Source organism: Pelodiscus sinensis, chromosome 3, assembly GCF_052426305.1.
Source record: "Pelodiscus sinensis isolate ZL-2025 chromosome 3, ASM5242630v1, whole genome shotgun sequence".
Lineage (NCBI taxonomy): Eukaryota > Metazoa > Chordata > Testudines > Trionychidae > Pelodiscus > Pelodiscus sinensis.
The window spans coordinates 35,455,145-35,479,341 of NC_143054.1; the positions used below are offsets into that span (position 1 = coordinate 35,455,145).

At 42.9% G+C, this 24,197-nt stretch overlaps 1 protein-coding gene across 2 annotated transcripts in view; it reads left to right on the forward strand.

The window, feature by feature from the left end:
* The first annotated feature begins 2,970 nt into the window (after positions 1-2,970).
* Positions 2,971-24,197, forward strand: part of PXDN (peroxidasin) — a 122,804-nt gene continuing 101,577 nt past the window's right edge. For both annotated transcript variants that reach the window (XM_006131038.5, XM_006131039.5), the window contains exon 1: positions 2,971-3,417. In XM_006131038.5, coding sequence (XP_006131100.1) covers positions 3,206-3,417 — 212 coding nt within the window. In that variant the 5' untranslated portion in view covers positions 2,971-3,205. The remainder of the gene's footprint in view (positions 3,418-24,197) is intronic.

Sequence of the window (24,197 nt, forward strand, 5' to 3'; positions counted from 1 at the left end):
TCCCTAATTCCGGAAAAGTCATGCAAAGCAGGTAAGTCAGAATAGGGAAATCCGCGGGGGATTTAAATATCCCCCGCGGATTTAAATAAACATGTCCGCCGCTTTTTTCCCGGCTTGGGGAAAAGCCGGAAAAAAGCGTCTAGACTGGCGCGATCCTCCGGAATAAAGCCCTTTTCAAGTAGGAATAAGAGATCCTCCGGAAAAGGACTTTATTCCGGAGGATCATGCCAGTCTAGACACTTTTTTCCGGCTTTTCCCCAAGCTGGAAAAAAAGCGGCGGACATGTTTATTTAAATCCGCGGGGGATATTTAAATCCCCCGCGGATTTCCCTATTCTGACTTACCTGCTTTGCATGACTTTTCCGGAATTAGGGGCCAGTCTAGACGTAGCCCCAGTGTTTTAACCTTTCCTCATAAATCAGGCACACACTCTGAAAGTCAGGATATCAAGTTAGGGTTTTTTTTAAATATATATATATTTTTTGCTCTTCTCTGGATTTTTGTTAATTTAGCCACATCTTTGTTAAAGTATGGTGCTCAGAACTGGACTCAGTTCTCTAGTTGAGGCTTTATCAATTTCAAGTAAAGCAGAATAATTATCTCCCATGGAGGGGGTGAAAACTTTAATTTCTTATAGGTAATGTATCATAATTCCCCCCTGGAGGGCTCATTGTGGGTGCTTTTGGGGGTGGGGGTTGTGATACATTCCTTATAGATACTGTTGTAAGTGTGAGGGTGGAGAGCTCGAGGCAGGGGGTTAGGGGTGTGTGAGTAGTACAAGAGTCAGGGCAGTGTGTTGGGAGTATGGGGGAGTTTCAGGACAGAGAGCTGGGATAGGGGGTTTGGAAGTCAAGGCAGGGAACTGTGTGTGGGGAAGCCCAGGGCAAGAGGCTAAGGGTGTGTGTGTGGGGGGGGGGGGGGGAAACAGGAGTCAGGAGAGAGGCCTGTGTTAGGGGAGATGGAAGAGTCAGGGCAGCGGCCTCTGTGTGAGTGGAAGTATAGGAGTCAATAAAGGGGCCTGTGAGTGTGTGTGTGGGGGGGGGGGGAGGAGGTGTAGGCATCAGGGCATCGGGTTTGGGGTATGTGTAGAGAAGCTCAGGGCAAGGGGCTGTCTGGGGCTGGGTTACCTTATCTGGCTGTTGCTCCTCTTTTCTGTCAAGGGAGTTGTGGACAAGCTGTGTGACGGCACTGTTGCAGCAGGCAAATGGGCAGTGGTGGCGTGAGAACACCCAAGCACTGCTTCTTTCCCCTGGCTTCTTTTGGGGGTCTGCATATGTACTGTCTGGCCTCCTGCGAGAGAGGGGAAAAGCGCGGACGCACCAGGAGCCATCTGGGAGCGTGCCCATCTCCCCTTCAGATGGCCCCTTTAACTTGCCTACCTCAGCTGGCTGCCTGCCTACTTACTGTGGCACACAGGGTTGCCAGTGCCAGTTGGGAGAGCACACTGCAAACTGTGCCTCATGCTTACACCTGCAGCAGAATACCCCAGCTGGCTCTTACTGGAGCAGTGCATTACCTTAACCTGGGCTCCCATGTATTACATACATCGCTCCTGTTAATGCAATTATACCAGTCTCTCTTTCACAGCTGGATTACACTGTCGACTCATATTCAATGTGTGATTCACTACAAACACCAGATCCTTTACTGCAGTGCTATTGCTTAGCCAGTTATTCTTCATTTTGTAGTTGTGCATGGATCTTTCCTTCCTACGTATAGTACTTTGCATTGTCTTTGATTGAATTCCATTTTGTTGATTTCAGACAAATTCTCCAATTTATCAAGGCTACTTTGAATTCTAATCTTGTCTTCCAAAAAGCTCCTCCCATCTTAGTCTCATCTGAAATTTTATGTCTGAAGTTCCCACAATGCATAATTTGGGGCCTGTTGCTGGATATTAAGTAATGGTTACTTAGTTAATCGAATTTCCATGGATTACTCAATTAGTTGATAAGGGACTATTACTGGTGTGGCTCTGCATTTTAAATGTAGTAAGAGCCCACTATGCAAAGTCACAAGGGGGTTAGCTCCTAGGGCCAGTGCAAGCCATGACTGAACACTCCAGGCCTGCGCTGGTTCTAGGATTGTTGTGGCTCTCCTCCTTAAATATAACAAAAGACAGGACTATGCAGCACTTAAAAAACTAATGAGATGGTTTATGGATAGTGTGTAGTCTGGTCTTGAAAGTTAGAGACTCTGCTAACACAGCTACATCTCTATTAATCTCCTTAAATATAGTAAGAGCCACTGGGCTTACTACAGTTAAAGTGCAGAGTTGCATTAGGGTTAGCTCTTGGGCTGGTGCAAGCCGGGACTGAACGCTCGCAGCTCGTGTCGGATCCAGGATTGCTGTGGGTCTGCCTCCCCCCGCACTGCAAAGACGGTGCTGGGGGAACCAGCTGGTAAGCCAGCTTCCCCAGTACTCTCCCCTGTCCCCGCCCTTTGCTGCCTCTGATACACAGGCTGCAGGGGGGTGGGTAGGGAGGAAGGGAGTAGTTGAATAGTCACTCCACCAGTCCCTTACATCTCTAGTCTATGCTGGGGGAGGCACTGCCTAGATATGTGTGGTCCCTTCAGTGTGGTAACCTGTGACTGAGTCCCAGGAGTGGATGGGGGGAGGGCAGTTGCTGTCTGCTCCAGCACAGGAGTGGCTGGGAGGAAGGGGGTGCTCAGACCTATCCAAGGATCTGTCACTCTGCACCCCCCGGCTGGAGGAGAGGTTCAGACCCGTTCAGGGGCCTGCTGTCCTGTGCCCCTGGGGGAGGGGGGGGGGTCAGACCTGTTTAGGGGCCTGACGCTCTGCACCCCAAGACAGGAGGAAGGTTCAGACCGGTGCAGGGACCTGTCGCTCTGCGCTCCAGGAGCGGTTGGGGATGGTTCAGAACCCGAGCAGAGTGAGGGGAGTCAGCCCTGCGTTTCTCCGCCCCCTCGCCCCCCGCCGCCCTGCTTCCCCCTCTCCGGGCGGTGCCTAGCTGCGGAACGCTCTGCTCGGGGTCCCCTTGCGCCCCTGCTCGGGCCGGGGAGCCAGTGGCGGGGCTGGCTGCCCAGCTCTCCAAACGCCCAGAGCGCGCCGTGGGGCGGTCCCACTGCCGTCCCCTCCTCCCACCAGCCTGCGCTGGGCAGGGAGTCGCCTGCGCCGGCTCCAGGTCCAGGAGCGAGAGCAGCCGCAGCTGAGAGCGGAGACCTGCTGCCGGCCCCTCGCACTATGGCCCGCTGCACGTCGGCGGCCGGGCTCGGCTTCGTGCTCCTGCTCTGGAGCGGGGCGCTCTTCCTCGCCGCCTCCCCGCAGCCCCAGTCGCCGCCGCCGCGGGGCAGCGTGTGGTGCCCCAGCCGCTGCTTGTGCTTCCGCACCACGGTGCGCTGCATGCATCTGATGCTGGAAAGCGTCCCCGCCGTGTCGCCCCAAACCACCATCCTGTGAGTACCCGGGGAGGCCGGGAGCTTCCCACCCGCCACGCGGGAGCGGGCAGCAGGGGGGCTTCGGAGCACTTGTGGGGCGGGGGGAGGGAGCTGTGCAGCCGCCGCCGCCGCAACCCTTTGTCTCCAGCCTGTAGGATTGGGAGCGGCGGTGACTGGGCTGCACTCCGGAGATGGATGGGGCGCGAGCAGCCCGCACCCAGGCTCTGCCAGCTGGGGCTAGGCTCAGTCACTCGTGCTCGCCGGGTGTCTGCCTGGCGAGTTCCTCTCCCCCTTTTTGCCTCGCTGCGGGTCGCTGAGCGCGCCGAGGCGCTGCACTGTTGAGTTTGGCCCGCAGCTGTTCGCCTTCCCCCCTCGAGGCCTGTCGCCAGTAGGACGAGTGTGTGTGGGGGGAGGGGGTAGTGGGGGAGAGATCACTCAGCGGGCTCCACCTCCCCTTTCTTGGATCCTTTCATGACTTATTCAGCACCGGCTTTGGGAGGCAGCTGCAGAGAGCTGTGTAAGGAGCTGTTGCTTCACCAGAGGAGACTTGGGCTTGATGGGAAAGGTTTCGTCGCACTCCACCCAAGCCTAGATGTTTTCAGTTGGACGCACTTTTTGGTTGCTTTCCTGAATCGGGCTGTTGAACTGCAGAGCTACTAGAGCTGTCGCCAATTCTTGTGAATTTGTAGATGTTCTTAAATAAAAAGTAATTGTGAAACATGGAGATTGTGTGTCTAATAATAGCCGGTTTTTTTAAAGTATATCTGATTCCTAAAATGTTTTCACTGTGACTCTTCGCAGTGGCTCGGTACAGAATGTTTCATACATGACAGTGGCTCGTTTGGGAATGTTATACTTTTGGCTCAACTTTAAGCAGCACTGTGGACATACTGTTCACATGCATCTCAGGAAGTGGGTCTTTGCCCACGAAAGCTTATGCTACAATACATCTGCTCGTCTATACGGTGCCACAGGACTTCTTGTTGTTCTTGTGGACATACAGTACACCAGGGACCAAATTCTATACAGAATTATACACTCCAGGGTCCCCATCTCACAAAGATTTGTGCAAATGCTTAACTTGATTGAGTGTGAATGGTCCTATTTATGTCAATAGGATTGACTCCTTTGCTACTTGTAGAGTAGCATAAATCTTGGCAGCATTAGGGTTCAGACAGCATTAGGGTTCAGTGGGATTCTATGGTGTGAAAGCCAGTACAGAATTTGGTCTAAAATTTTTTGACATCGATTTAATATCAGTTTTATTATTTCCTCCCAAAACTTTTACCATCTACATGTTTTGTTAGTCTTTAAAATACTACCAGGCTCTTTATTGTTTTTAAAGTTTTTTTTTTTAAATTTATTGTGAGTAATGGATTAGCCCCATGAACCTGTTTCTTGGGATCCAACAACACTCCTGGAACTAATTCCTGGCCTCGCTTACACAAATGCAACTATAGAAAACTCTGAGAGTAGAGCCTGGCCCTGGCTATTTTCTGCAGGACCTACTGTAACTTACTGACTTTTGAATTTCAGTTATTTTCAGAAAGGCCCCATTGAGTCTTTTGGTATTCAGACTCTAAATGTCTCATTTTTGATTCCCTCTGGCACAATGTGAACCTTTTTGGCAGGATCTGAGCAGTCCTGAAGTAGTTGTAAAAGTTTTAGTGAACAATACAGGAAGTGGGTGGTTAATGTTTCTTGCATTTGGAACTAAGTACATATACAGAGCACATTTTATATTGGTCATTGAGCTTTAGACAGCTTTCTGTAGTTTTGTGTTGTGATTTTTTTTAAAAAGAATCCTAACAGGGATGCAAGTCGAAAAGGTTTGGACACATGGCAAAGATATTGAGGCTTACAACAGCAAAATAGATTATACCTGAACAAGGTGGAGCACTTTTCACCATTAATTTGTAAGATGAAAATATATAAACAAAACCATCTTTATAGTTGTCTAACCTCTTCAATATCAAACCTTCTAGTCTCTCAAATTTGAGTAAGCATTCTAGTCTAAAATAAAAATTAAAAAGAAAATAGGTTAGCATTTAAATGTTCTCAACTCAGTTTAAGGAACTGTTCTCAAAGTATGCCTTGTGGACGTTTGTGGTCTGTTGAGATCTTACTATTCACATGGTGACAACTATCCTTTTTTCCACCTACTTTATCACCATTAAAAGACAATTAAAATATAGCAGGTACTTTCTGAATATTACTTTTCCATAAAAGCAATTTCTATAGTTCCTACAGTTGGTGGTGGTGATTGAGAAGGTGGGCCAGAAGATACTATTGCAGTATGGAATTGTTTAAGAACCCCTTCGCACAAGGGATAAAATTGATCTAGTAACCACAACCAGTAACTTCATTTGCTATGAATATATCAGAAGTAGTAATTTTTGCCTTTAAGCCCATAAATATACATTATGAATATTTATTTATTGCATACATTTTGGAGGTATTTATTGTGGTAGTATTTCAGCACCCAATGGTTTACATAATTATTACTGTCTGTAGTTCTTTTCCATTTTGTAATAGTATGTATGGTAAACTCTTTTGCAGAAATGTTATGCTTTTGTGGAGATACCTCATCACCCAGGCAGAAGCAATGTTCTGAACCTCCATCTTTAGCGATGGATTATTTTTAACATCAAAATAAAATACATTTAAATTATATTCCATTTGTTAATCATCAGTTTATATTTTTCTTTTGGAATTAGTATTTTTAAGTGCATTGAAGAATGTAAGTTTAGTGAAGTTACAAACAGTTTGGTCTGGACCATTATGAAGTAGACTGAGCCAGCTAATGCATTCCACAGAAGTAAGGACAATAGAAGTCTGTAGGAATTTTCCAGCCAAATCTATAAATCATCTGTCAATCTGTGTTGACATTCGTTTTCTATTCTGTTTAGCTATCATTTTTATGACAATGTCATATTTTGTGTAAGGTAATGCAAATACATTTTTGTGAATGGCAATGATAGCTAGATTGTTTCGAAGTATTAATTAGATTCTTTAATTTAAATACATTCACTCTCGCTAGAACAGAAACCTATAAAAATCCTGCAAACACCGCTACTAGAATCTTAGCATGTTTTCACTAGCAGGACTTTATCTTCTTACCTTTTTCTCCTCTTAATGTATGGCTCTACTCTGAATAGTGACTAAGAATGGCAAAATGGAATTTCCTTGTTTATTGTGTCTCATTGATTTCCAGACTCATTTTTTCAGTTTATAACTGCCTCACCATGGAACCAGAGAACTGAACTGTTTTCTTTCTGGCTCTCACATCACTTCCAGTGGTGGATTAAAACAAAATGGACCTGAATAAAATCCAGACAAATATTTCCCTCAGAAATAAAAATCTTCCTTCTGCAAATATGTATGTTGCAGTCCTGATTTCTTAACATGTTTCTCCATTCACTGACATTGCCATTCTGCATTCCCTTGGAGATCCATATTCTGGCTTTGATTCACACAAGCAGACTCTTAACAATAGTGCAGTCTTACTGAAGTGTGTGGAGCTCTGCATAAACACAGCACTTCATCTGAGTGGATCAGAGTACAGGATCAAGTCTTCTGTGTGACTACTGGTTGGCTCTAGTCCTTCATCTGCAGCTCCTTGAATCTACTTCCATTACATCCCTGGCCCATGAATTACTCTTTCCAAAATAACTTGTAAAGTTAATAGTCTCTCATCCTTCAAGAACCACTTCTTCCTGATACCTAAAATCTCCAAATAAATAATGACCAGGGTAGAGTGCTCATGGGAACTGCTGATACAGGTTCAACCTTTCTAGTCTGGCATTCTCTTGTCTGGCAACATCCGTGGTCTGGCATGATTTTAGTTAGCTGGATGTTCTCTCATAACGGGTGTGGCCAAGTTTCCTGTGGTCCCATAACATTTGTTTACAGACACCAGTCCTGGCCTGCAGTGTTTGGTATTGTTATTTAGCTCTAATTTACCCCTAATATCTCCTAAGAGCCCATAAAGCAGTGGACATGTTGGTAATGCTGCTAGACGATATTGACCCCCTGTGGTTAGGCAAATTCTCTGATTCAATACTGGTCACGTCTCAAGGGTGCTGGACTAGAGAGGTTCAACCTGTATTACTTTTGTCCTCCCTACTCCTAGCTGCTCTTTATCCTAATAATGAATAATAAGTTGTTTGGGTCAGGGTCTCATTCCATTTTTCAACAGCATCTACTTTGTTCCCATGATTTAGGGCCTGTGCAGGGTGAGTGCACCCCTCTCTCTTAAGGAATAGGGCTTACACCTATGTCCCTCCCAATCTGATTTCTTACTCGCCCTTATGAACAGGGTGATAGTCCTAGTGGACAGAGTCCATAAATTTGCCCTTGTCAGCTGGACTGCAGGGTGTAGGGGCCAGTGTCAGTCAATATGCCCTTCTTTGCAAAGCAGCAAAGCTAAATGCCCAGAGTCAGAAAATCTGCCCCTTGTCACGTGACAGTAATGCCTAGTGGTCACTGCTGGGCACAGGGGAAGGTTTTGTGACCCTAACAGGGCCCGCCCTCCCTCTCCACTGGACCCCACTTCAGGACCCTGTAAGAAGCTGTAGCACAGGCCTCTGAGACAGCAGGGAAAGGCTCCAGCTGAAGCACACAGTTAACTCTAGGCTTCAGCTTACTCACTGCTCTGCCGTAGGATTCTCTTGGACAGAAGCCTTTTGTCATGTCTGCTTCACCATAGTCTGGACATCCCTGTTCCCCCTAGGTTCTGTGGCTTGCCCTTCCTCCCACATCTCTGAACCTGCAGGGCCTTTAGGGTTACCTTGGCATCTGTCTGGGCTGCGGCATGGTTGGAGTGGGTTGCACACATCCTTCCTCCCCGGCAGTCAGCCCCAACTGAGGCAAGCTACTCTCTTTTATACCTGAAGCATGACCCTTAGGGTGAAGGGGGGTAGTTACTTAGCCACAGTGTAAAGCTACCCTATTCCCATCCAGTGTGGGACAAGTGTGCCCCATCATAGTGCTTTTGATTGCTTCTGTAATGCAAATAATAATGTATCTTGCCTTAGTTTATGCTGATCATCAGCAGTAGCAAAGATTTCACAGGCCAGATTGTGTCTTCCTATTCTATTCCCTATAGTTTTTTCTTTGCTATACCCAAGCAATCCCATTTAAGAAACTGGGGTTTCAAAGATTTATCTTTGCTGGGTCTACAGTGTGAACAGGGGACTAAAGTAGAAAAAAATTCCTGCGCAAAGGGCTATGGCTTGTAATACACTTAAAGTTCAGATCTATTAAACATAAAGCTACTCTTTATGTAAAGTCACTTTGGATATGCCTAGAAGTATCCCAGAAAAACTCCACTGCATCTAAGGAACATGTTTGCTCTTCCACACAAAAAAAGCAGAAGAGCAAACATGCTCTCTCGGGGAGCCCTGTATACCTCGAAAAAACCTCTTCCGGAAAAGCAATCGGAAAAAGGCTATAGTGTAGACCAGTGATCCCCAACCTTTTGGGGCTGCTGGGTGCCCGGGGGCGGAGCTGTGCATGTGCTGTGTGCCCAGGGGCGGGGGCCGCCCATGCACCAGGCACCCGGGGCTGGCACCGGAATGTGCCACGACCCCGGGGCAGGAGCTGCCAATGCACCCAAGGCCGGCACCAGCATGTGCCGCTACCCCGGGGTAGGGGCCATGTGCCTGGGGCCGGCACCGTGCATGTGCCACGCGCAGAGGGGCGGGGCCAGCCCAGATTGTTCGGCGGGTGCACATAAATGGCCTGGTGGGCGCCATGGCACCCCGTTGGGAACCACTGGTGTAGACCTAGCCTTTGCAGGGATAACTCTAGTTAGTGATAAAGTTGCATGCATTTTAAGAATCAGCAAGGTTGCAGCTGTTTTGTATCTTGTGGCTGCTTTTAAAACTTTGGGAGGGGTATCCGAGGGAAAACTTAAACAACAAATAGGTAGCACTTTAAAGACTAATAAAACATGTAGATGGTATCACTCCAACACTCTGGTCATCTGAAGAAGAGGGCTGTGCCCACGAAAGCTCGTGATACCATCTACATGTTTTGTACTCTTTAAAATGCTACCAGACTATCTGTTGTTTTTTAAGTTTTTAAAACTTTGGTCATATATAACAGTTAATAATATATTAGTTGGCAGGTCACAGATTATAGGACTGATTGAAGTAGGATATATTAATCATATAATTAAAAAGGCTGCCTCTTCATCTTCATAGCAAATTTGTTATCTCACTCAGAGTTTATAATTGGGCTTGAAAATTTTTCTTACCCAGTCACTGGTTCAGTAGGAAGCTGTCCCTGGTAAACGCCATTAGCTTCAGCAGATGGTTGCAAAAATAAGCATCCAATTGTCTGATATAGAATTGTCTTCTGAAGTCTTCTGACAGATGGCTTCGGTGTCTCTTCTACAGCTCAGGTTTTTCCAATGGCTGTGGAATGACAAGTGACCAACCAGTCATGTCAATTTTCATTACATCTACTGGGAATGCCAAAGGAAACAGTGAGATTCACTAGAGTCAGGTCAGTTTCAATCTGCTGCTTTTGAAAGTTAGGAACAGCAGAAGCAAATATGGAGCTATTAACTGTGTAGATTAAAAAAATGAATGCTTCAGTAAGGATACAGGAGCAGAGGTGCAGCAGCCCTCCCTGCTCCAATCACAGGAGCCAAGAGGCTGGGGTCAGAGTAGTGTTGTGAGATCCCTAATGCCTTGGAGTAATCAGGAGACTGTGAGTTTGAGGATTAGAGGGACAAAGTTGTTTAGAGCAGAGGGTCTAAATTTGATGTTAAGCCAAGGCTGACATGAGAGGTAAGTGTAAGGCAAGGATGGCACAGTAAGTATCCTAGCATCTTTTCATTTCCAAGATGCTTATGTTGGCATTTCACTTGGGAGGTGCTGCTGATCAATGGTCCTGTATTTTTTTTAACTGATATTTAGCAAGTAAGTTTAGTCTTCTGGCTGTTTAGTGTTTAATAAAATTTTCAAGCTTTCTCTGTGAATTGATAGATCTGAAGGGAAAAATAAGTGTTAGTTTGTGAAGAGAATTCGTACTGAGAGTGAGTTTGGGAGTAGAGGAAACATAAAATGCAGGGAAGGAGGTAGATGTATTTAGAAAGTGACAAGAGACCTGAAGCTGTGGCTACACTAAAGAGAGTACAGTGGTTATAGTTGTGTTGCTGGGAAAAGGTCTCCCGCTGATATAGGACTGTCCCACCAGCACTTAGGTTAGTGCAACTTATATTGCTCAGGAGGTAGCATCTTCCCTCCTCTGAGTGATATAAATTATACTGACATAAACTCCTCAAGCTCTGGTTACATGAAACAGAATGGAAATTTGAAATAAAAAAAACACACCCAAAAGTTTTGATGCCTTTTTTTAAAGGGGATTTGTCAAAATTCTGGCTACATCTACATGTTTTTGTGGAAGAAAATACACTAATGAGGGACTCATTAGCATAAGTCGCAACATCATTAGCATATTTTCTGTCGTTTCTTTTTGAACAAGGGGTTTTTGCACAAAAAGAAGCAGTGTGGACGTTTCCTTTTTGCGCAAAATGGGGTTTTTGCGCAAGATCCTCATGCCTTGCAGAGATCCTTATGCCTCATTAGCATATTTTCTGCTGCAAAAACGTGTAGTGTAGATGTAGCCTTTGGGTTTATATATTGAGATTTTTGGTGAAGATGGAAGATAAGGATTCTGTTGCTCCACAGTCAATATATATGAGCTGTGTATCAGTCCATATTTTAGTAGCTGTATATTTTGAATAATATAGATTTGACCCTGGAAATATATATGCTTATGCTTTAACTTTCCTCAGTGTGAATACTCTTCAGCATTCTCAACCTATAAAGATAATGACTATTAACAGTGAGTAAAGATAAATGCATGAAACTCTTTAAAGGATTGGGGGTTAAAACTTTTGCTTACTGGAAAACTATATAGTTGTAAAACCACTTTTTATAATATATATTGCTCAGGTTAGAAATTTATAATGATTTATATATTTGGAAGAGTTGCTGCACAAAATAACAGGAGGATTGCTGAAGATTTTTTTCTATCCTTTTTTTTAAAAAAAAATGAAATGGCTGGTCCCTTTTGCCTTAATCATTTGGTTCCTCTCAGAATTTGATTTAAAAAAATATTATGGACTTGCTACTGTAAGCATGGACAGAAATTCAGGACAATCCAGAGAGATGGTGCAATGAGCACCGGATGAACTAAAATAGAATGACTCAAATGTTTTGAGTTTTTTTTTCTTTTGGTCCATTCTCTTATCCTGCTGCTGGATTTTGTTTCTTTTTGCTGTGGAACTATCTATTACTATTAACAAGAGCCAACTGGTTGGATTATAAATAAAGCCATTGGCAGTGTGTGCTTTGGCCTCTGGCACTTCTTTGGAGTTGGGATTTATGAGTTTGTAAAATGCCCAGCATGTGCCCCCTGATCTTTGGTGCTACTGTAATTCAAACTTTAGAATAATAAGCAATATGTAAACTGATTAAGTAGTAAAAGAGTTCGGAACAAGTTGTGTCCTATTTCTGTTCCCCTTCATTACAAAAAGGAACTTGAACTAAAACCAATGAGCTTCAGAGGGGTAGGTGAGTTAATCTGTACCTGGAAAAACTTTAACAATAAATAGTCTAGCAGCACCTTAAAGACTAACAAGACACATAGATGGTATCATGAGCTTTTGTGGGTACAACCCACTTCTTCGGATGAATGGAGTATTAAAAGTCCAGTTCCAAAATAAATAGGGGATGGGGCGGGAGTAAGAAGAAAGGGGGAAAAATAGTGAATTAGTGTTCAAAAACAGTGGGATATACCTTGCTATCTTTTACTCGATTTTACCTTAATGGCACTTTTCTCTTACCCTCCTTTTCTTTGGGGTTCTGCTGCAGCTGTTATTGTATTTTCTTTAGTTTTTCCTTTTTCTCTTTCCAGTTACCACTCCCCCAAACTTTACGGAATGTTCTGACTCCAACATTCCTTTCCTTCTTCTTAAAAAGGATACCAAGCATAACATTCTGTTTGCTGCCTGTCTAGCACAAGGGAGGAAAATAATATCGTTCAATATATGCACTGTTATATTTACAGTATTGGGCAGTTTTAATGGGGATCATGCTCATAATTTGTTCATTTAGCATTAGCTAGATAGGTGCACCTAGAATCCTTTTATTAGTCATGTTGCCAAACTTCCTTCTTAGAAAGTATATGGGGTATCTTAAAATTAGTTTTATACTGTTTTCCAACATATTTTATTCTTCTGTTTAGCTGTAAAACATAATGTATCTATGTGATCCGTAACAGCATGGCTACGTCTACACTTGGCACCCTTTTCCGGAAATGCTTAAAACGGAACAGTTTTCCGTTATAAGTATTTCCGGAAAAAGCGCGTCTACATTGGCAGGATGCTTTTCCGAAAAAGCACTTTTTCCGGAAAAGCGTCCGTGGCCAATGTAGACGCGCTTTTCCGGAAAAAAGCCCCGATCGTCATTTTCGTGATTGGGGCTTTTTTGCGGAAAAGACTACTGTGATGTCTACACTGGCTCTTTTCTGGAACAGTTTTTCCGGAAAAGGACTTTTGCCCAAATGGGAGCAGCATAGTTTTTCTGGAAAAACACTGACAATTTTACAGTAGATTGTCATTGCTTTTCCGGACAAGCAAGTGGCCAATGTAGACAGCTCGCAGCTTATTCCGGAGAAGCAGCTGCTTTTCCGGAATAAGTGGCCCAGTGTAGACACAGCCCATGGCTACGTCTACACTGGCCCCTTTTCCGGAAGGGGCATGTAAATTTCATGAGTCGTAGTAGGGAAATGCGCGGGGGATTTAAATATCCCCCGCGGCATTTAAATAAAAATGTCCGCCGCTTTTTTCCGGCTTTTAAAAAAGCCGGAAAAGAGCGTCTACACTGGCCCCGATCCTCCGGAAAAAGTGCCAGTGTAGGAATAAGTAGGAATAAGAGCCTCCGGAAAAGGGCACTTTTTCCGGAGGATCGGGGCCAGTGTAGACGCTCTTTTCCGGCTTTTTTAAAAGCCGGAAAAAAGCGGCGGACATTTTTATTTAAATGCCGCGGGGGATATTTAAATCCCCCGCGCATTTCCCTACTACAACTCATGAAATTTACATGCCCCTTCCGGAAAAGGGGCCAGTGTAGACGAGCCCCATATGTTTAATGATTACTTGAATAAATGTGACCAAAGTACCACAACTTTTAAACTTTGTCTTAACTGAAATTCTAACATGTTTTATTTGTTAGACTAGAAAACTTTTTCCTCTTGGCATGTTAAAAAAAAATCTTTCCTACATTTGCGGTGATGCAAACCCACGCACCGAGTGTGGTTCACTTTACCATGTGGTATCACTTAGCCCACTTACAGCTAGAGATAAGAACAAGTGAACTCTACTGACTAAACTGAGAGCCAGCTGGCTTTATAGCTCAAGCTATAGAGGTTCATACACTAAGCTGCAGAGGTCCTAGGTTCAAATATACTAGGTGGTAGTTAAACTAGAGTTCAATCAACTCTGAATAACTCGTTCAAAAATCTAGAGTTTGAATAACTCATTCAAAAATCTATGTTTAGTATACTGTGAAGAGTGCAGGCATAATAAGAGGGTGGTTCAACATTCATTCAGGAGCAAAACTAGAAAACCTGTATGTTTATTGCTGAGAGGTTGCTTAGCACAACAAGTTGCTTTTGACCAATATTGTAACCTTGCTTTTGAGAGCTGATCATTGGAATCATGTTTCTGGAAAAACAGCTTTGTAGAGGTTACATTTTGATAACAATTTTCCTTTATTAGAGACTGGAGAATTGGTTCATTGAATATTTTAGAAAGGGTCAAACTGCAACATGAGTTGCCAGGCATTTGCTCAGACTCAGGAAGAGGGCATTTGTCTCAATAAGTAAAGGGCCCAGACACTTGTGTTCAATAGCCAAGAAAGGCAAAGTTCCATATTTTGTTGTTCAAAGTTCTCGCAGGGCATCCAGATCCATTGTTAGTGTGACCAGCAGGAATTTGATTAAATAGTAATCAGGGCACTTATCCCCCTGAATTGGAATCTAGTCAATAATTTACTGAATTAAGCTAAAAAAGTATTTATCAAAGTGGTCCATGAAACCACTTTGAAAACCTGCTAGCTGGCCACTCCTGTTTGTTTACTTACCGGCACCATGGCCACAGAGCCTTGCAGTTCCTATTGGTTCTAGTTCACCATTTGCAGCCAAGGGGAGCTGCGGGAAGCTTGCTCACAAAAATCACACACAAAAATACAAAGTATTATACTATTACTGAAAAATTGCTTATATTCTAATATTTTTCATATAATTATAAAATAAATTTGATTGGAATATACCGTATTATACTTAGATTTCAGTGTATAGCTTATAGACCAGTATAAAGTACATTGTATGAAATTTTACTAAATTCACTAGTGCCTTTCATGTAGTTGTGAAACTAGGCAAATATCTAGATGAGTGGAAGACCTCTGCATACCCCCAGGAGTACATAGACCCCTGGTTGAAAGCCACTGCTGTATGTTGTATATCCTGTATTGTTCCCAAGTGTATAGATTGTAAGATCTTTGTGGAACAGAGTTTTCATTTTGTAGCATCTTGTACCTTCTCTTTATTACTGTGTACACTTTGGTAATAGGCAGAACTAAATATTATCTATTCCATCACTGACAAATGTTTATGAACGTTCTGAATATCAAAATTAGTCTGAATCAAAATAACTGTTGTTTCTTGGTTATTAATAAAGTTTTGAATAAATGTTTAAATAATTTCAGAGCCTAAGTATCATTTATATTTAATGAGATTTAAGCTTCTAAATGACTGAGTCACCTACACGTTTTTTCAAAATTTTACCCATGGGAAATCATTCAAGATAGTGTGTTGATTCCTTAATGTCTGGTATTAACATAGAGCTATCGATTCATATACAGGCAGTTCCCGGATTACATACAAGATAGGGACTATAGGTTTGTTCTTAAGTTGAATTTGTATGTAAGTCGGAACTGGCTCCAGATTCAGCCGCTGCTGCTGAAACTGACCAGGGGCTGACTACAGGAAGCTGGAGGCAGAATTGCTCTGCACCCAGCTTCCTGGAATCAGCCACTGATCAGTTTCAACAGCGGCTGAATCTCGAGCCTGGGACAGAACAGCTGGGCTGCCAGGTAGGTCCCTGCAGGACCAACCCGGCAGCACCCCAGCTGCTCTACCCCAGGGTCCACAACAAAAGCCTGGTCTGCTGGGGGGAGGGAGGGCGCACCCCGCCGCCGCTGAGGCTTTGCTCCCGGTGCCTCTGAGCAAAGCCTCAGAAGCGCGGGACCCCTCCGCCTCCTCGGCTTTGCTCCAGGTGTCCCTGGTCTGCTGGAGACGGTTCCCAGCAGACCAGGGGCACCCGGAGCAGCTTTTCTCGCCCCGGAGGTCGAGGTGGCGGGACCGCTGCGCTCTGGGCGGTCCCGCTGCCTGTGAACTCCGGGGCGAGAGAGCCCCGTTCGTAAGTGCGGATCCGACGTAAGTCGGGGACTGCCTGTATTAACTAGTGTAATACATATTAGCTAATTATCCTTCTCACTTCTATTTACTACACTTTATAATAAAGTAGCCTTTACAACTCAAGGTCTTCTGGGGGCAGGGACTGCCTTTTTGTTTTGTGTTTCTGCTGTGCCTAGCATGATGGAGTCCTGTCTCCTAGGTGTTCCTGGGCTAAAAATGATATAATTATATAAGTCTTTTTACTTGCAAGGCAGCTTAACCATTGTCAGTAATGATTTCAGAGGTACAGTGCCTCTTGTAGGTGCCCTAATATCTATGTGTACATCTACACTAACCCCCTAGTTCGAACTAGGGAGGCTAATAAGGGCGACCGAAATTGCTAATGAAGCATGGGATTTAAATATTCTGTGCTTGATTAGCATATTCCTGGCCGGTTGCCATTTTGGAAACTGACTAGCCCGAAGTAACTGCCCGCGTCTACACGTGGCAGAAAAGCAGGATTCCGAGATAAACCCCTTTGTTCGAATTAACTGTTACTCCTCGTGGAATGAGGTTTAACGGTTAATTCAAACTAAGGGGTTTATCTCGGAACCCCGCTTCTCTGCCGCGTGTAGAGGCAGGTAGTTACTTCGGGCTAGTCAGTTTCTGAAATGACGACTGGCCGGGAATATGCTAATCAAGCGCGGGATTTAAATATTAGCAAGATTTAATTTTGGTCACCCTCATTAATGTCCCTAGTTTGAACTAGGGGGCTAGTATAGACATACCCTATGTGAAGAAAAGAAACTTGCTTTCACAATCCAATACTATTCACAATCCAGAGACTCTAGACAAATTCAGGCATTTCACAAAACAGATTTCCATAAAGTTTCCTTTGCTCTTTTCTCTGGATTCCTTTGGGAATGGGGTTTCTAATACTATTAGCATATGATCTCTATTTAACTTAACTTGCCTGTATGTAATTATTGCTCACATGGTTTAAATCCTGCTTATTTCTCTTCTACTCCCCCATACTCCTCCTTGGAAGTATGATTGAATATATATCTGAACACTAATCCTAAATGTTCATCTGTCATAGAAATGAGAATGTACATTCGTAAGATTATGTAAAGACAAATATCTTTGATTTATTTATTATCAGTTGAAATGGATTATGCTTTGGAAAGAATATTTATAATTTAAGTCTGCATTTCAAAATTCTGATTCTTCCAGATGCTCTATTTTAAGAGGTCCTAGATAAAACAAATGTAAGGGCATAATGTGTCTTTTTTTAAAAAATCGTTGTGTCTGCTAGCTGCACACATCTGGAGCGAGATCTGAAAATAAATAGAAATCTATTGCATATGGTAAACTATTTTTCTATAGCAACCTGGATTTTGTGGCATACATAGCATCTGTTGAAATTTAACTGAAAGCTAAAGTAGATGCCAATTAACATTTTTCAAAAAAAGATAAAAATATCCCTATGACCTAAGTTTCCGCTAATCTTTTCTGTATAGCTGTCACAGGAATATTGCATGATTATGAACAGGAAGTGAGGCTAGATGATCTTGAATAGAACTGGCTGACATTTTTCATGCACAGTTTTTCCTTTGGAAAATGTAGTTTTGTCACTGGCTACTGCAGGAAAGGGCAATAATCTTCATGGAGGACCAATCCAAGATTTGGCAAGTGGTCGAGGGCTGCACTTCTGTGGAAGGAGTGTAAGGTCTGGTACGGAGGGTTGGTGCAGAAGGGAGCTTGGGATAGAGGACTTGGGTGCAGGAGGGACTGTGGAGTCTGAGGGGGAGTTTGGGTGCAGGAGGAAATTATGACGTTGGACAGGGGCTTGGAGTGCAGGGTTCAGGAGGTAGGGGTGCAGGAGAGGATTCTGGTCCGGGGGAGGGACTTTAAGAGGGGGGTGCAGCATCTTGGAGGGAGTTGTTGCCTGGGAGAAAGGGGATGCAGAGAGTTTGGGTGGTGAGCTAGGGCAGCAGAATGGGGTGCAGGGTCTTGGAAGCATATGAGTGCTGGAGAGGATTGTGGTCTAGAGGAGTGGTATAGGAGGGGGAAGGGAGGGAGTTGTGACCTGGGAGAAAGGGGAAAAGGTTACAGAGGGTTTGAGTGGTGGGAGGCATTTACCTAGGCAGCTCCCTGCCAGCAGCCTTGCAGGAGGAACTTGAGGCAGGCTCCCTGCCTGTCGGTTGCAGTCCCAGGCTTGTGAGCTGGATGCACCATGTGGCTCTGCCAGTGGGAGCTGAGAGATTTTGCTGGGGAATGGGGCACCATGCAAAGCCTCCCTTCTCCTTCCCCAACATCCAGAGCAGAGACTGAACTGCTCTTTGCCTACAGGTTTTGGGAAGGCGGCTGTGGGCTGGATCCGGTGGCTTGGCAGCCCAGATGCAGCCCACTGGCTGCGTCTTGCCCACCCCTGGGCTACTGGAATAGTGGTGTTTCTACTATTCTTCTGCTATTCTAAGTTTCCATTTTGAATCCTCCTCTGTGAATAGCTCCAATACCTGAATATGCAGCTGCTTGCAGCTTTCCCAGAAATTATAGCATGAACTGACTTACCTTAGTTAGTTGCTGAGAAGTTTCCCAATAGCTGCAATGAATGCTGATATCTTTCTTGCAGTATAGTATCCCTGTTTGGTCCCAGTATGAAAGAGACAAAGTGGATGAGATAAAAACTTGTATTGATGCAACGTCTATAGTTTGTTACTTACCTTTTATTGGTACTAAGTGATCAGTTGGTACACTCTGATCCATTGTCATTCTCCTGCTATTGAGAAAGCTGTAAACAGCAGAGGCAATAGGTCTGTTTCCTGCAGACTTTGGAAGAAAGCAGTGAATCATCTTAATGTTAGTTTCACATCTGGAAGGTTATCTTTGGAATCTAAAGGGAAGAAACTTTGAATGCAATTCTCTGGTGGTCTCTGGCAATTTACTAACTTTATGGTGGCACAACTAGCTATAGCACCATCTTAACTGCCTTTGCTTAATTTCCCTTATGGCCAGGGCTGGCCTTACCGTGAGGCAAACTGAGGCGGTTGCCTCAGGTGCCAGACTGTGTGTGTGTGTGTGTGTGTGGTGGGGAGGGGCCGCCACTAGGACCCAGAGGCTACGTCTAGACTGCAAGCCTCTTTTGAAAAAGAGCGTCTAGTCTACAACCAGTACTTTCAAAAAAGTAAGCCGTTTTTTTGAAGGAGAGCACTCAAGCCGTCTGGATGCTCTCTTTCAAAAAAGCACAGTTTGCATTACATAGCGCCTTTTTTCGAAAGAGTACTTTCGAAAAAAGGCGTTTTTCTTCGTAAAACGAAGTTTTCCGCGGTCAAAAAAACTGCAGCGTTCTTTCGATTTACTTTAGAAAGAACGCGGCAGCAGTCTAGATGCAGGGGAAGTTTTTTCAAAAAAAGGCAACTTTTTTGAAAAACCCTGTAGTCTAGACACACCCAGAGTGTAGAAAATTGTGTCTGCTGCTGGTGCAGTGAGGGGCACGGGGCATCATTTGAGCTCCCCGCCTCAGGTGCCAAAATGTTGTGGGCCGGCCCTGCTTATGGCACTTTCATGGTTAATCATTAATTCCTCACAGTTGTGTGTTAGTGAAAACTAATTACTTACCATTCTGGACATATATTTCCTAATGAACTGTTCTGTCACTTTGCTTCATACTTAATTTTTTCTCATGGTGCATTAAGGGGTGCATTCTAGAAATTACAGGAATTGTGGGACATTGAATTAATACTGTTTAATATTCATACTGGAAAGAAATTCTGAGTTTATTCTCCCTTTTTTTTCAAAAGGTGAGAATGCATTTTGGATTAAAAAGTAGGTTTTTATAAAATTTGTATTTTGTAGATTGATACTAATTAGGAGAGAATACATTTCCTAATTAGTATTTTGAGTTTTGAAAGCTTTGTACACATGGTGTTCATGACCTTCTTAGAGTATCATAGTTATCTGTTTATTATGTTCTGTTTCTGGGCAGCTTCATGAGAAATCCTATCTGTTTCAGCAATGGCTATATTTAGTTTATTAATACTACTGTGTGTCCATCTGTTTTATTTAAAATACAGGCAGTCCCCGGGTTACGTACAAGATAGGGACTGTAGGTTTGTTCGTAAGTTGAATCTGTATGTAAGTCGGAACTGGCGTCCAGATTCAGCCGCTGCTGAAACTGACCACCAGTTCCGACTTACATACAGAATCAACTTAAGAACCCCAAGCTCCCCAAGTCAGCTGCTGCTGAAACTGATCAGCAGCTGATTCCAGGAAGCCCGGGGCAGAGCAACTCTGCCTGTACACCTATAAGTCGGGGACTGCCTGTACACCTATTCCTTGTTTTAGGCACAAACTCAACATTTTAATGACAAAACAGGGATTGCACCAATCCCACGGTTAAAGAACCCAGACACTACTAAAGTAAGGCTGTGTTTACTCTACAGCTGTTCCAATGCAGCTTCAGCACTGTAAGACCTCTTGTGTATCTACTAGACTAGAGCTCTCCTGTTGGCATAATTAAACCACCTCCATTGAGTGGTAGGAGCTATGTTGGTGGGAGAAGCTTTCCCACCAACACAGTGCTATGTTGATTGCCCCTTATGCTGCTGTAAGGTATGTTGCTCAGGGAGGTGGAATATTCACAACAGGTTTTGCTGATATAAGTAGAAGTGTAGGAATGGCCTAAGATTCTGCCCTGAAACACTCAATATCTTTTGTTTCCAGGGAAAACATGAGAAAATAAACTGTCTTTGTAATTTGACTCCAAGATCCACAAATTTGAGTTTTGTCAAATAAAGAGGAGGGCAAAAGTGAATTCCACAGTTGAGGACCCTCTTTGTGAAAAGTATATTCTTTTCTTTTCCCTACTTCCACCACCACCACCAATTATAATTGGTTTAAAACAGTTTAATTATTCAGCTGGTCTTAATTGCCACAATATGGTCTGAGGAGAGATGTAGTCTTAGTGATAACTAGGTCTCAAGCCATTTACTGCATTCTAGATATTCAAAATATTGACAATTCTAATTCAGGTTTAAAATTTAATATTGTTCCTACCTAACCAATCTGATATTAGATTTTTGGGTGTGCGCTTATGTTTTCACACATCTGCTTTTCTTAAACACCTGTGTGTGTTTATGCTGACATATCTTGTTCTAAAGAAGTTCTTAATAGTGTTCTTGATAGATGTTTTTAAATTTTTCTATTTTTCTCTGCTTATTCCATTGTTACAATAACCAAATATTAGCATGCACAAGATTTAATTGTAGTAAGCACCCAAGTTAAATATGTTTTTTTTGTAGGATGTGCATAAATCTGCTCTGTGTCCCACTGCTCAATTTCTCTTTCATAAACTTTATCCAGCTATTTGCCTACAACATCTGCTGTGACTGAAGCATGTGAATGAAGTGTGGGCTCTCAATCATACACAAAGGAGAGTTTGTTGCATAAACAAACCCCACAATTTTTTCATCAGTTACTTCTTTTTGTGATCTGCTGGGTCCTATCACAAACTTATCTATGGTTGATTCCGGATGATGAAGATTTTTTTTCTTTTTGTTACAGATGATATACTGTGGCTATATGTAACATATACATGATGTGACCAAACCTCTATAATTGGCAGATAACTCTGATGCTATAGAAGACAATAGTGATCTTGAAGGTAGATATTCTTCAGAATCCTTTATGTTGAGTATGGATTCTCCTAAACAAAATAAGTTAATGTAGTTATTTAATTATTATTACTATACTTCTCATTTAGTATTACTCATTGCATTCACTGACACTCAGTACTGCTTTAAAGGTGAAACTGTAAAAGTAAGATCTGCCTATTTCAGCTATTTATTTTTTATCACAACTACATAAAAAATAATAGTAGCATAGAGTAACAGCTATATTTTTTGTTCAGATATGAGAATTCAAGAATAGACCAGAAGTAAGAGAGGCAGTCCTTAAGAAAAAAGAAATAAAAAAGGGTACCAACCTGAAGATCCTGCATGTTCAGACATGTTTCTTTCATCATCTTCAACACAGCTTCCTCCTGAGAAGGAAAACTTCTCATGATGTTGTTTCATTGGGGCAACCATGCCTTGCATTTCTTAGTTGCACTGTTTGGCTGTGTCTAGACTGGCCAGTTTTTCCACAAAATCAGCTGCTTTTGTGGAAAAGCTTGCCAGCTGTCTACACTGGCTACTTGAATATCTGCAAGAACACTGACGATCTCATGTAAGATTGTCAGTGTTCTTGCGGAAATACTAAGCTGCTCCCATTCGGGCAAAAGCCCTCTTGCGCAAATGATTTTCTACTGTCTTCTCACATTTATCTCCAGACTTCTTCTCAAACCTATTCCATCCCCAACAATCTTATCTATTCATTAAACTTTTTGAAATTTTGCACTTTTAGAAAGAGGCAAGGGATTGACTATGTTTATACAAATATGCAGCGGGACAATAGGGTTGAGGTCTGTTATGTCTCACCTCTTTTTATTTTAAAATAAATAAATAATATTTTTGCTTTTAAAGATGCATGTTATCTCTGGAGACACAAATCCACAGTCTGAGAACTACAAAACTAAGCATCTCTTACTGTATACTGAGCACTGAGTCCATGGGCAGATAGAAAGATTAACCTAAATCATCTATAGAGAAGCCTCTGGAACTCCATATGATTGTGTCCCTAAAAAATTCAGAGCAATGAGGAAGTGGTTCAAGAGTGGACCTAAACCCTGGTTTCTGGCACATATGCAAATTGTAAAGGTACTCAGAATATTGGCAGAAGTTACTCTTCTATGTATAAGTGTGTGCTTTTATATAAAAAATAGTACATATTTGTTTGCACCTGCATCTTTTTTTGTAATAGGAAAAAATAACTAATTTTCCAGTGTAGTACACAGCGTTGTTGTAACTTTGTCAGTTCTGGAATATTAAAGAGATCAGGTAGGTATGGTGCTACCTTTTTGATAAAAATCTGTTCTGTCTTGTGTTTAATTCTGAGTAAGCTTCCTAGAGCTGAAGAAGAGCTCTGTAAGGCTTAAAGGTTTCTCTCATCAACAGAAGCTGGTCCAGTAAAAGATAATTGTCTCACCCACTTTGTCTCTTTAATTTTCCAGTGAACAGAAATCACAAATATCCCCTTTTGAGGAATAACCTTTTATTTGTGCCTTTCTGCCCAGTTTTTTATTTTTTAATATTTAATCTTCGCTTTTGTTGATTAGTTTTTGCTCTGAGGTGCATAGGAATTAGGGAAGTAAAAATCATAAAAAATGTAACCGTTAAAAATCCTAGTAGTTACATGCGCTGTGGGCTGTGCAGTGTAAGTTTTTGTATGTATAAGCTTTATAGCGCTGAACCTGCAATACAACTGACTCCCTGGGAGGGCGGTTTGCAGGGTATCAGCGCTTAAACTGGCTTCTGGCACAAACCCCGACTCCAGTTTTCAGGCCCTGCTTCTGGGGAGCTGGTTTCACTGTGGGCTTGGGAGCATAACTTTATTATGTAATACATGTCAACATTTTCCCTTGTTTAGTAAGTCAGCCAGTTTTTCCTTTTGTTTTTGTGAGTCTTTCATGCACCACAGTGGGGAGAGAAAGGTTGGTTTGGTTGGGGTTTTTTAATTGAAAAATGTTGCTATAAAACCATAAAAATTGACTTGAGTGCTGAGGGGCACATGTACTTGGATCTGCTTTTCACCTTTATCTTCTCTCCCCACTACCCAGTCTTAGATTTCAAATTATCTGTATCCCCTTTAAAATACCAAATGTGTCAGTGACTAATTCAGGAATGAAATCCAGAAGTCTTGACTGTGTGGTGGACTCACACTTTCTCTGATTATAGAGACATATTTAATATTGTTGTGGTGCTTATTTTTTGTAAATATACCTGGAAGTAGACCCCAACTACTTCACACATAATGCAAGATCCAGAATGTATGTATAAAATGAATAAAGTTAGTAAACTATAAAAATGTGCTTTTACAAGTATAGTTTAGTGGGTTTTTGTTATAGTTAACTTCATTGTGTAGTCAGTGGAAGGGATCTTTAATGTCTGTCTGCTGCAAGCAGTCCACCAAATGTACATTCAGGAAATCAACAGAGGCTACGTCTACACTGCAGGTATTTGTCAGGCAGAGAGTATGCTAATGAAGTGCTCATTAGCATTTCATAGAATCATAGAATCATAGAACTGGAAGAGACCTCAGAAGGTCATCAAGTCCAGCCCCCTGCTCTAGGCAGGACCAATTCCAGCTAAATCAACCCGGCCAGGGCTTTGTCAAGCCGAGACTTAAACACCACTAAGGATGGAGACTCCACTACTTCCCTAGGTAAC